This window comes from Elephas maximus, chromosome 19 (genome assembly GCF_024166365.1).
Source record: "Elephas maximus indicus isolate mEleMax1 chromosome 19, mEleMax1 primary haplotype, whole genome shotgun sequence".
NCBI classification, from domain to species: Eukaryota; Metazoa; Chordata; class Mammalia; order Proboscidea; family Elephantidae; genus Elephas; species Elephas maximus.
In genome coordinates this window covers 43,358,857-43,370,821 of record NC_064837.1, presented here as the reverse complement: position 1 = coordinate 43,370,821, position 11,965 = coordinate 43,358,857, and the positions used below count along the sequence as shown (strand labels likewise).

The 11,965-nt window shown below is 53.4% G+C and overlaps 1 protein-coding gene across 1 annotated transcript; it reads left to right on the top strand.

The window, feature by feature from the left end:
* The first annotated feature begins 5,040 nt into the window (after positions 1–5,040).
* Positions 5,041–11,398, top strand: TMEM92 (transmembrane protein 92). The gene is made up of 5 exons (XM_049861345.1): positions 5,041–5,109; positions 9,657–9,682; positions 10,644–10,718; positions 10,873–11,068; positions 11,285–11,398. The coding sequence occupies exons 1-5, from the start codon at positions 5,041–5,043 to the stop codon at positions 11,396–11,398; spliced, it is 480 nt and encodes a 159-aa protein (XP_049717302.1).
* Positions 11,399–11,965: the final 567 nt, after the last annotated feature.

Sequence of the window (11,965 nt, the reverse complement as noted above, 5' to 3'; positions counted from 1 at the left end):
GGTGGTGCGGGCCACACCCCAGGGAAGCTCCCTTTACCTTGGATCGGGAAGGTGACCTGAGTATGGGTGGTGTTAGAATCCCATCCTAATCTTCTCTACATAAAATTACAATCACAAAACGGAGGACAACCACACAATACTAGGAATCATGGCCTAGACAAGTTGATACATATTTTTTGGGGGACACAATTCAATCCATGACAGATGGGTAAGAATTTGTTAGGTTTCCAGGAAGGGAGTGGGGAAGGGTGTTCCAGGATGGAAGCAGAAAGGGCAGGGTGTGTGGCTGGAGAACATGGTGGGAGGAGATGGCCAGCACACTGGAAGAGCAGGTGGGGGCTGGGTTATGAAGGACCCTGGAGGTACCCTGAGATTAGACTTTATTCATTCAGAAGTGGGAAAGCTCTGGAATTTAGGAGCAAGAGGGTTACATATCCCAACTGGGACAGTAGGAAGACCAGGATAGAGGCCTCACTGGAGGCCATTGTGATATCCTGGTGAGCTATGCTGCACCATGCAGTGGCAGTGGAAATGAGGTGAGGGGACACTTGTGACACACACAGTCCCTACTCCGCATGAGCCCTCAGCTCTGTGAGGCAGATGCAGGAAGTGCCCCACAGGCAAAGGGGGCATAGAAAGGGTGGGGGGTCAAATCAGGAGTATCAGGGATTAACAGTTGTCCCTACCCCTCGCTCAAATCTCCAGTCCCAGGTCCACCTAGAGTCTAGCCCCCATCACATCTGGTCTCCTGTGGCCCTTCTAAGAAGAGTAGTCAGTGCCAGGTTGGCCTCCCAAACTTGGTCACGGGGCCCAGCCCTCTCGGACCTGGCCTTTAGGCAGGACCCAGAACGTTTAATGGCCAGCAGGGGGAGATAGTGAGCAGGGCACGCGTGGACTTGGAGCTAGACTCCTGGAGCCCATTCAGAGCGGCCAAGAGCAGTCCTCAGAGGAAAGCAAGACACTGAATTCTTTGGCACCTCACCCTGCCTCTATATGAGATGGAGAGAAGGAACTTGGGGCCCTTCTCCTATTCCAGGAATGAAGATAGCTAACATTTATTTAGTGTTACTGTATGGCAGCCTCGAGCAGCTTGTTTAATCCTCACAATAGCCCTATGTGATGTGGGAGGTACTACCATTTACCCTCATTTCACAGATGAGGAACCTGAGGCACAGAGAAGCTTAGTTTCTAGTTTAAGCTCACACAGCACTATGTAATAAATGGCACACATTCCAACATGACACTATGCTGCTCCCACAGGCAGAGCTGGGCTAGAGCAGAGGGTTCATTGCTAGCATCTGTGTCCACGTCACAGCATGGGGGTGGGAGGGTGCTGAATGCAACACAGCCCAGCCTGGCTCCACCCCCTCACCCAGGGCACCCACCCCAACCCCCAGTGAGATACTCTTCCATCCATCTGGAGCAGGGGCTCCCCAGGGCTGAGTGTTTCAGAGTTCCCCCCCAAAACCTGAGCCCTCAGACTTCTTGCCTTTTGAGGTGCATGGCACCTCTGAGACTGTGCTGGTGTGAGGTCTCCAGACCTGCATGGTTCTGGTCCTGCCCCTGCCCCTCACACTCTGTGTGACTTGGCCTTCTCCACCCCTTGGGGCTCCTGTTGGCTTCCCTAAGAAGGAGGCGGGTGGACCAGATGACCTCGAGGCCCTTCCAGTGGAGACCCTGGCTGATGCATGGACAATCAGTTCTTTCTTTAGTGAATGGGCCTGGGGAGGGCAGTGAGCGGGTTCGAAGACGTTTCAACTTTGCTGCTCTGGGGGAACACCAGCTGGAATTTAGTATGGAATCTGGAAGGACCCACCGCCTGCAGGCCTCTGGGTCTCCCTGCCTGAGTCCCTGCAGGCCTGAGTACACACGTGCATGCACGCACACACACACACGCACACACACACTTCCCTCCCGTCTCCCACTGCCAGACTAAAAATTGAACAGAAGATGTGTGTCCCCATCCAGGACCCACTTGAGCCACCCACCCTCCTTCCCCTAGACAAGAACAGCCCCTTCTTTGCCCTCTCCATTGTACCACCTGACCTCACCCATCAAGAATGTTGGGGCCTCTGAAGCCATGATGGATGCTGACAACAGGGTCTGGTGTTCTTGGCCTGAGCTGGAACCACCCTCCTCCAGGCTCCCACTCCCTTCCCACCTACAAGAAGGAACATAGAAGGGCAGTTGGGTGGCATGAACAAAACTGGGAACCCAGAAGCAGGTTTCAGGGGTCCTTTGGACTCTGCCCCATGAGCCAAGTGTTGGGGACCTCACTTTCTCCATTAGGAAGACATGGGGGTGGGGGCGGGCAGTGTAGTAGCTGCTTTCAAGCATTTTTTCCTATGACATTTTAGGGATGTGGTTGAGGCTGCCAGATTCAGCAAATAAAAATACAGAACACCCATTAAATTTGAAGTTCAAAGAGAAAACAAATAAATTGTAGTATAATATGTTCCAAATGGAGTCCCTGGGTGGCACAAACAGTTAAGCACTCAACTACTAGCTGAAAAGTTATCAGTTCGAACGCACCCAGAGGCGCCTCAGAAGAAAGGTGTGACAATCTACTTTTGAAAAAATCAACACTGAAAACCCTTTGGAGCACAGTTCTACTCTGCACACATGGGGTTTTCATGAGTTGGAATCGATTCAACGGCAACTGACAGTACTGGTATGTCCCAGATATTGCATGGGACATACTTATACTAAAAAAAAAAAAAATTATTCATTGACCTGAAATTGAAATTTAATTGGCCATCCTATATTTTGTCTGGCAACTGTAGATCTGGGTCAGGTGGATGCCAGTGACTTGGAGGGGAACAATGCCAGCCTCCTTCCTGTCCTCTGGCCCTCCTCAGGACGCTGGTACCTGCCTGGTCCCTTCACCTCCTCAGCCCTCCCAGGCATGTCTGCCCCTCAAGCTTCCCCATGCACTTATCAGCACCCTCACTTCACTGCCCAGGATATACCCCTCCCCTAAACTCACCCAGTCCCCTCTCCCCTGCAGGGCTCAGCCTGGGCAGGGAGGCAGGAGGTGTGGAGGAGTTACTCCAGGCCTTGGGGTGCTGGTACAGGGGGGCCTGGGCAGGGGCAGGAGGGCCCTGGAAGCCCAAATCAGCAATGACTTCACAGAAGAGGAGGCGGTGTGGGTGCTGTTGGAGAAGTCCCCAGCACTCTCTGGACTAGGTCCCCTTGGCAGTCAGGCAGACTGAGTCCAGGGCCAATTGTAAGCAGAGAAGGGAAGCGATGCCCCCCAACCTCCAATCCCGTCTCCAAAGCCCAGAGTCACCAACATAAGGGTTTGGGGGACAGCAACGGTGAAGAGAGGGGATTCTCTGTGGCCAGACCCCAATTCCATTTGGATCAGGAGGCTAGAAGAATTTGTCCTTTAGGGCCAAAAAGGACCCAGAAGCAATGAGAAACAGACAGGGAAAGAGAGGGGGAAAGAGACCAGGAGAGTTAGTGAGAAACAGACATGGAGATGGGAGACCCAGGACCAAGCTAGAGCCAAGGGAAATGGAAACAGAGAAAGAGAAAAATGGGGAGGAAAACAGACTTCTGGACGACTGACAGAAACAAGTTCACAGAGAGAGGAGAAACAGCCAGGAAAACAGACACAGAAACTGAGAACTCTGTGGAGACAGAGACGGGGAGAGACATGGAGAGGTTAAGTATATCATAACTGAGAAAGACAGGGAGAAGGAGAGACAGAAAAAGAAGAGAAGCCGAGAAAGACCGCATTTGTCTCACATTAGAAAGTTGGGGCTATTTTTCAGGGGCCAAGTCAGATGCAGAAGGAGGTATCGCAGAAGACGCCTTAACAGCCTCAGAACTGAGCCTCCCGTTGCGCCCTCCCCTTCCCCCAGGCCCGGAGCAGTCCCCGCTCCCGCCACCCACTACCGCCAGAGCATCCCCGTTTCGTCCCCCTCCCAGGGGTCCGGGCTCCGTCTCTCATCTCTGGCTGAGTCTCCACACGTCTCATCTATGTCTGCGCGTCTGGCTCTCGCCCTGAGCCTATCACCCACCTAGACGGCCTAGCACCCCTATCTCTAGCCATCTCCCCGGCGGGAGCTCGGAGACACCCAGCCCCAGGTTCCAGCACAGGCTCCTAACTCCCTGGGGAGTCCCGCATTGAGCCATGCTGCCCCCTGCCGGCAGGATCTGGTAAGCACCGTGTGCCTCGAGGACTGGGGCGCTGCAGCGGCCGCTGAGCCGGAATCCCGCCCTTCCCAGTAGAAACTGTCTCCGCGGGGTCTTTCCAGGAATCCGGATGGGCCGGCTCTCCGGCTCCCGAGCTCGCCTGGCCGCCGCCGCTCTGCCCCGTCTGCGGACCTGGGCTGGGGTGGGGAGGGCCAAGTCTGAACCACGCAGCCTTAATTTATCCACCAGTCAAATGGAGGAAAAGTACCCACACCCCTTAGGATTGCGAGTGGGGTGGGCTGAGCTAGGGGCACAAATGTTCCAACGCTGTGTTCTTGGTCCTTCTTTCCCATATCTGGAAACCTCAGAGCACCTTGAAATCAACCGGGCCGCCCTCTCTCTCCCCTCCTTCTTGGTTAGAAAAACAACGGGTGACACCCTCAATATGTCCCCTCACAATCCTCCCCAGGGCCTTGGCCTCCCTTCTCCATTCACCTCTGCCACCTCCCCACCCTCCCCCCCAGAAGTCCAGGTGAGAAGGAACCGCTGGTTGGTCCAGCCCCCTCTGCCTGTAACACCTTCCATCCCCTGCCACGCGCCAAACCCTTCCCTAAAACTGGGACCACTTAAGGGCAAGAGCTGAGGGTTAGGAAGGAGTAGCTCAGCAGTCTTCAACTGACTCCACAATTTTATCAGTTAATCTCTTCTAATTCTCAAAACCCAACCAAGAGCCCTCCCCCTCCTCTTCCTCTCGGCGTCTCAAGCTCAGCCTATTCTGGGTGCAAAGCTCCGCCCCACACCGAGGCGGGGCCCCATAGGTGGAGAGAAGTGGGAGAGGTCGCGGCCCCGCCTCTGCTTTCCTTCCCATACACACCAAAGCTCTGTGACCCGCATGTCAGCATGTCGGACCCCTGGGTCGCATGCCTCCCACCCACCTTGCTGCTCAGTCTTCTGGCAGGCCTCCAACAGGTAAGGGCTTGACAGGTAAGGTTGATGAATTGTTGGGGCCCTACACTTCTGGGTCAGGGACCTGCTTCTGGAGCCTGGGTCACCTCCTTCCATTGTCAGGATTTCCTCCTGACCGCATGCAATTGGCAACTTCCTTTCTCTTTAGCCATAGAGGTGGGGGCGGTGGAGGGCCTCCCTGAGAATGTCTGGGTTCCTTCCACCCTGGAGGGATTGGGGAGTCTGGTCTGGTCCCTGCCCACCACCCACCTGGGCACCCAATTCCTCCCTGTGGTTCAGGACTTTGACCCCCATGTTAGTCTTGGCATGTCCTTGGCGCCCCTTCCCACCTGCGTCAGAAAGTGGGGACCTGAGGTCTGGAGGTCTCGGCCAGCCTTCTCCCTAGCTCTCTGTTCTTCCAGTGCTGGGTGACCTTGGAGGAAGTCCCAGCCCTCTCTGTAACCTTGCTTCTCTGCTTGTACCACTCCTTTGTCCTTCTGTTGGAGTGGAAGTAGGATTCCTGCCCGGGGTAGGATATGATCTGGCAGGAAACCCCGGTGGTGTAATGGTTAAGTGCTATGGCTGCTAACCAAAAGGTCGGCAGTTCGAATCCTCCAGGTGCTCCTCGGAAACTCTACAGGGCAGTTCTACCCTGTCCTATAGGGCCACTATGAGTCGGAATCAACTTGACGGTAGTGGGTGGGTTGGGCCTGACCCCAAGGTTCAGGTGACCTCTGAAATCTGCTTCTGGACTGTGGCGGGAGGCAGTGTTTGGATACTCCCTCCTTGCCCTGCCACATTCCTCACGAAAAAAAACAATCTAAGAGTGACGAGGGAGATCCATCCAGTTCTGGAATGGGAGATGATCTTGGAAACGAGATGAGTCTAGAACACTGATTTTTAACTTCTGTTTGAGAATCTGAGGGAAGTCCTGGCCCTTCTGAGAGTGGGGTAGTCACATGGCTCTGTTGCACTTTCAGAGGGATTCTGACCCTGAAGTCCACCCCTGGATCCAGGTTACCATCTCCTACTCCAAACCAAAAAACCAAACCCGTTGTCCTTGAATTGATTCTGACTCATAGTGACCCTATAGGATGGAGTAGAACTACCCACATAGGGTTCCCAAGGCTGTAAATCTTTATGGAAGCAGACTGCCACATCTTTCTCCCGCGGAGCAACTGTTGGGTTCAAACAGCCAACCTTTCCGTTGGCAGCTGAGTGCTTAACCACTGTCCCAGCAGTGCTCCTTCTCCCACTGCAGAAAGCTTAATGTTCCTACCCGATCACTGGGCAATCAGTGCCAGGCTGTGGGCTGCGAATCCCTGGGTTGATTTCTCCCAACAACCCCAGTGGGCTAGGTGCTGCAAGGGCCTCCAGGTCACCTGCTAGTAAGTTGAGGTTGCCCAAGATCACCCCGACACTTGATAAAACTCAAGCTCTGAATCACCCCAGATAAGACCAAACCCAAAACAAACAAACCAGTTGCCATATTGTGTCAATTCCAACTCATGGCGACCCCATGTGTTTCAGAGTAGAACTGTGCTCCATAGAGTTTGCAGGGGCTGCCTTTTCAGAAGCAGATCTCTAGGTCTTTCTTCCAAGGCACCTCTGGGTGGATTTGAACCACCAACCTTTCAGTTAGTAGCCCAGCGCTTAGTTGTTTATTCTACCCAGGAACTCCTCAGACAAGACTGCCCCCTGGTTAAAATGGAGCGAGAATCTGAGAGCTCCTCCCCCGACCTCAATAGGAACTTGGACTAATTTATAAAACCTGTTAATTACTGGTCATCTGTCAGTTGGGGGCCAAGAGAAGGAGGAGAGATGGAGTTTTGGGATCTGAAGGTGGGTGTCTCTGAGTGCCTGGGCCCCTCGGTTTGTCCCCACCTCTGCAGTCACCCTGTGTACCGTGTGACTTGGGAGGCTGTCACCCTCTCTGGACCAACCTTGCAGACTTCATTCCTGCCACTGTCCCCACTAGCCAAGCCTTGTGAGAAGGAGGCACTTGACCTGTGACTGAGCATGGAAAAGGGGAATCACCCCAACTATTGTTGGCCGTCATTCATGCTCTTCAAGTAGTCTTAACTTCAGCAGTACTCTTAACTTTAATTATCAGTGAATGCTCTTCCATTCCCTCTGCAAGTATGTATTTATTGAATGTTGGGTATTCAACAGTGATACAACAGACAAAAATTCTTGCCCCGGTGGAGTTTACAGTCTACTGGGGAGGCAGACAATTAACAACATAAAGTAAAAATATGTGGTATGTTAGATGTTGATAAGAGCTATGGAGAAACATAAAGCACAGTAAGTCATTTTAAATAGGGTAGTTCAAGAAGGAGATGAAGGAGCCTGCCTTGCAGATACCTGGGGGAGGAATGTTCGAAGCTGAGGCTCTTACGCAAAATGACTGTTAATTAGTTAACTTCTGTAACGATGCCCTGGACGGTTTGCAGAGCTAGTGCATAAGAGGATGGAAGGAAAGGAGGAGCTGGTTCAGGAGAGGAAAGTCTGGCAGCTTCACTGAGCAAGGAGCCCTCAGGCAGGGATCTGAGGGATGAATGGTGTTCAACAGATCAGAAGAGGGCCTGCCTATGCACACAGGTGTGAAACAGCCAGGTGTGTTCAGGGAACTCCCAGTGCGTCTGAGTGCAAGAGGGCGAGCAAGGGAAACAACTGAAATGTCTGTCAACGGATGCGTGGATAAGCAGAATATGGTATATCCATACAATGGAATACTACTCAGCCATTAAAAAAAAAAAAACAAACCTGTTGCCGTCCAGTCGAATCCAACTCATAGCGACCCTATAGGACAGAGTGGAACTGCCCCATAGGGTTTCCAAGGAGTGCCTGGTGCTCTAGCTCTTAACCACTACACCACCAGGGTTTCCGAAACCGTGTCGTAAGTGGGATTGAACCCATGCCTCCATTTGGAGACCAGAAACCCTGAGCACGGGAAGAGAAACCTTGAGCCTGGTGCCCTAAATCACTGGACCATCCTGACACTACACGTAATCCTTATTCATTCCATAGAGAAATGAAATCCTGATGCATGCCACACATGGATGAACCTTGAAAACATCATGCTGAGCGAAATAAGTCAGTTGCAAAAGGACATACATTGTGTGATCTCACTTCTATGAAATAAGCAAATATATGGAAGCCAAAGATTATTAGTGGTTACCAGGTGTGGAAGGGTGGGGAAAAGGGAGCTCATGCTTGTTATTGTTGTTAGTTGCCTTCAAGTCAATTTTGACTCATGGCGACCCCATATTTATGTCAATGGTGGAATGATTTGGACAAGGACAGTGAGAATGCGTGCATAACTTGAAACATACCATCAGTGTCACTGCATTGTACATGTGGAAATTTTTGAGATGGCATATGTTTTGTTATGTATTTTTTCACCACAATAAAAAAAGGTTTTTATAAATAAAATACAAATTTAAAAAGAAGGTGAGCTGGACTAGGGTAAGAGAAGGGGGGGGCTGATGGCACAGATTTGTGGGATGGTAATTGAGATGTGACACTGGGAAGAGGAGTCAGGGACACCAGGGCAAGGAACCAGGCTTATTGTAGTCAGTTCCCAGAGAGGTGCATGACCACCACGCAGGGCCACACGGGAGTGCGGCAGGGCACAGAGCAACCACAGGGGGAAGAGAAAGAGAACTGTGAGCAGCTGTCTTTACTGGGGTTTCAGGGTGAGATTAACCTGTCTGTGGTTGGCTTGCTGCCTTTTTAAAACTTGTGCCTGGGGGTAGTGGTATGAACTCCCCAGGGGATTATCAAATGGGACCAAATGGTGCTCCAGGGGGGAGGTGTCTGAAATTAGGGCAGAGGGCAAGGGCCTGCTGTACAGGCTGAGCTCTAAAGGCTTGAGCTCAGAATGTTGGAGCATCAAAGATTTAAATCCTTTAATGCAGGGGCTAAGGCTGGTTGCAATGAGCCCTGATGTGCAGTGGCTAAGCACTTGGCTGCTAACCTAAAGGATGGCGGTTCAAACCCACCAGCCACCCTGAGGGAGAAAGATGAGGCAGTCTGCTTCCGTAAAGATTAGAGCCTTGGAAACCCTATAGGGCAGTTCTACTCTGCCCTATAGGGTCGCTATGAGTCTAAATCAACTCTACAGCAATGGGGATTGGGGGTCTGTAGCCCCGGGAGCCACTGCAAGGGGTTTTCAGCAAGGTCGTGAGGTGATCAGATCAGATTTGAGTTGTAGGTAGAGGCCTCTTGCCCAGCGTCAGAAGTGACTTGGGGTGGGGTGAGGAGAGCTGCTGGTGTCGAGGACCGCAGACACGTCAGGGGCATGGAAAGGAAAAGGTGGATTGGAAGGGTGGGGATGAGAGAATGTGGTGTATTGGGTGGGGGTGAGAGAGGAAGAAGATCTGGGGGCCAGGTGTCAGCTGGGGGCCAGCTGCATAGCCTGGGGCTCCAATTATTGACCTGGGAAACATGGTGCTGTGAGCAAGGGAGCAGGTCCCGTTGGATACCTGCTTGCTGCGAGGTACCTATGCAGCATCTGGGAGGAGACCCTGACCCCCTGACCCCTGACCTCTGCCTCTTTTCTTCCTCAGGCTGCAGCCAAATGTGGTCTCTTCTTGTAAGTCTGGGGTTTGGGCTGTAACTTCTGATATGGGGGGGTGGGGAGAGGACAGCCCAAATCACATTCTCCCTGCCTTGGCGGGAGCCCAGAGACACCTCGTCCATCATCCTCAGCCACTCCCATTCTAGCCAGAAGCCATGTCCCACCCCCCCCACCCCTCCCAGAGAAGAAGATTCTACCCCATCCCTCCTTCCACCAACCAACCCAAGGGGAGCTTCACACTTGTGAGCAGGTCTGAAGCCAAATCCCAGCCCTTGGTCCTACAGTCTTAGGCCAGCTCCTCTCTGAGGGTCACCGTGGGGTTGGTGGGGGAGAGAGCAAACAGCCTGTCCTGATCCTAATGTAGAAATATTAAGAAGCCAGAGCACAGTGAGTGCCTGAGCCTCTCGTTTGTCCCCAGCTCTACAGTCACCCCTATGTGCTGTGTGACTTGGGAGACTCTCACCCTCTGTTGGGAGGGGGCTATCACTGGGCAGAAAAGTGTTTCCGTTAATTCAGCAATGGGTGCTCCCAAAACAAACACCTTCTCCTTTCCCATCTCTTCCTCCATGAGCACTTGCAAGCTGGTTCCTGGACCCTCTGCACAGCTCCCCTCTCTACAACTGCTAAGAGTCAAATAAGTGATGTCATATTCACGACAGGACTCAATCCCCACATCTGTCCAGTGAGGTCAACAGGACGTTGATTGTACCCATTTTTTAGATGAGAAAAGGAAGGCCCAGTAAAGAGCAGTAACTTGTCCGAGTGCACAAGGCCAGTGGTGACGTGAGCCTGAGTCCTGGTCCCAGGTTCTTCCCATTGAGCTCCGTGGGGCTCCACTCCCTGCCCCCCGCCCCTCGCCCCGCCACTAGGGGCACTCGTGCTTTGCATGTATGGGTATGTTTTGGGGAGGCTAGGATCCTTCTCCCACTCCACCTTGGTGCCAAAGTCTCCTCTCTGCCTCCCTCTCCACCCCCAGCACCTGCCCTGAAGGATTCAAATGCTGTGGGGACAGCTGTTGCCAAGAGTATGAGATCTTCTCCAACCCCTTGAGGTGAGCCCAGGGCCAGTTCCTCTGGGCCCAGGCCAGGAGTCCACACAGAACGTGGCTGGACATGCTGCTGAAGGGGTGGGTACCGGTGGAGGGAGGGAGGGGCGGTGGGGGCGGCCCAGGGACCTGGGCTGATGGTGGTAGTTCCCCACCCCAGGATCTTCAGCATCATCTTCCTCATGGTCCTGCTCTTCCTGTCCATCTGTGGCCTGGCCAAGCACTTCTGTGGGAACTGCAGAAAGGCAGAGCACGGCCCTCCGACGGAGCACCAGGGGCCCTCAGCACTGCCCTCCAGCGACCCCCCAGAGCGGGCCAGGGCACTCACCTCTGAGCCCCCGCCTCCCTACAGCGAGGTGGGTGTCTCTGACCCCATCCCCACTCTGTGCTCCCATCTAGTATCCACATTTTTAGAGGAACAAGGCAGAGCGGGGCCTCACTCACCCTAGGCCTCAGGACCCTGGCAGCATTGGGTCACCATCTCCCTGGTAAACATGCCAGAGCCCCAAACTGGGTGATGTGGCCAGTGCTGGGGCCTAAAAAGACTCTTGAGTTCTCTCTTTTCCCTGCAGATTATTCGGATGCCTGTCTTGGGCCTGCTCCCTGCAGATCCACCCCCTCCCTACAGCTTGAGGCCTGAAGAACCTCCTGCTGTCCGGAGAGGCATCGACAACCCAGCTTTCTGAGCTGTCTTCTCCCAATGCCTCCTGGGCCAGACTCCTGGGACCCCTGGAATGCCTCCCAGCCATCCTGCCATGTCTCTGGTCATTCTTGGGCTTAACTTATTGCTCTTCCTGCCCCTGTTCCACCCAACTGCCTCTCTTGTCCTCAAGACTGGGCTGGAACGACAATGCCCCTTTCCATCCCCCCCTCCACTGCCCCAGGTACAGCGTGCCAGGAAGAAAATGCCAACAGTTGGAGATGTCCTACAGTGGAAAGGGTGCCGTGAGGGGTAGAGAGATTCCAGTGCTGGAGGTACATGGTCTCAATGGGACACCCAGCCCTGAAAAGTTCCAGAGGGCACTTTTCACTGGTGGGAGATTGGCCTGGATGTGTTCTGAGCCACCTCCCAATTCTACTTGGATGGAGAAGGCCCCATTGTACCTGCCTTGATGCATGCACAAACATTCTCACTAAATGTCAGCTGACTGTTACCATGAGTCTGCCTCTGTGTTGGGCGGTGAGCAGGGAAGTGAGCCCAGGCCCTGCCATGGGTGTGTGAGGAGGGAGGTCACCGCACCCAAATCCCACCA

Excerpts from the sequence above, each read along its gene's own strand:
- TMEM92 (XM_049861345.1), top strand. The coding sequence starts at position 5,041 with ATGTCGGACCCCTGGGTCGCATGCCTCCCACCCACCTTGCTGCTCAGT. Across the intron at positions 5,110-9,656 it reads TTCTGGCAGGCCTCCAACAG|GCTGCAGCCAAATGTGGTCT; the intron begins GTAAGGGCTTGA and ends TTTCTTCCTCAG. Across the intron at positions 10,719-10,872 it reads ATCTTCTCCAACCCCTTGAG|GATCTTCAGCATCATCTTCC; the intron begins GTGAGCCCAGGG and ends TCCCCACCCCAG.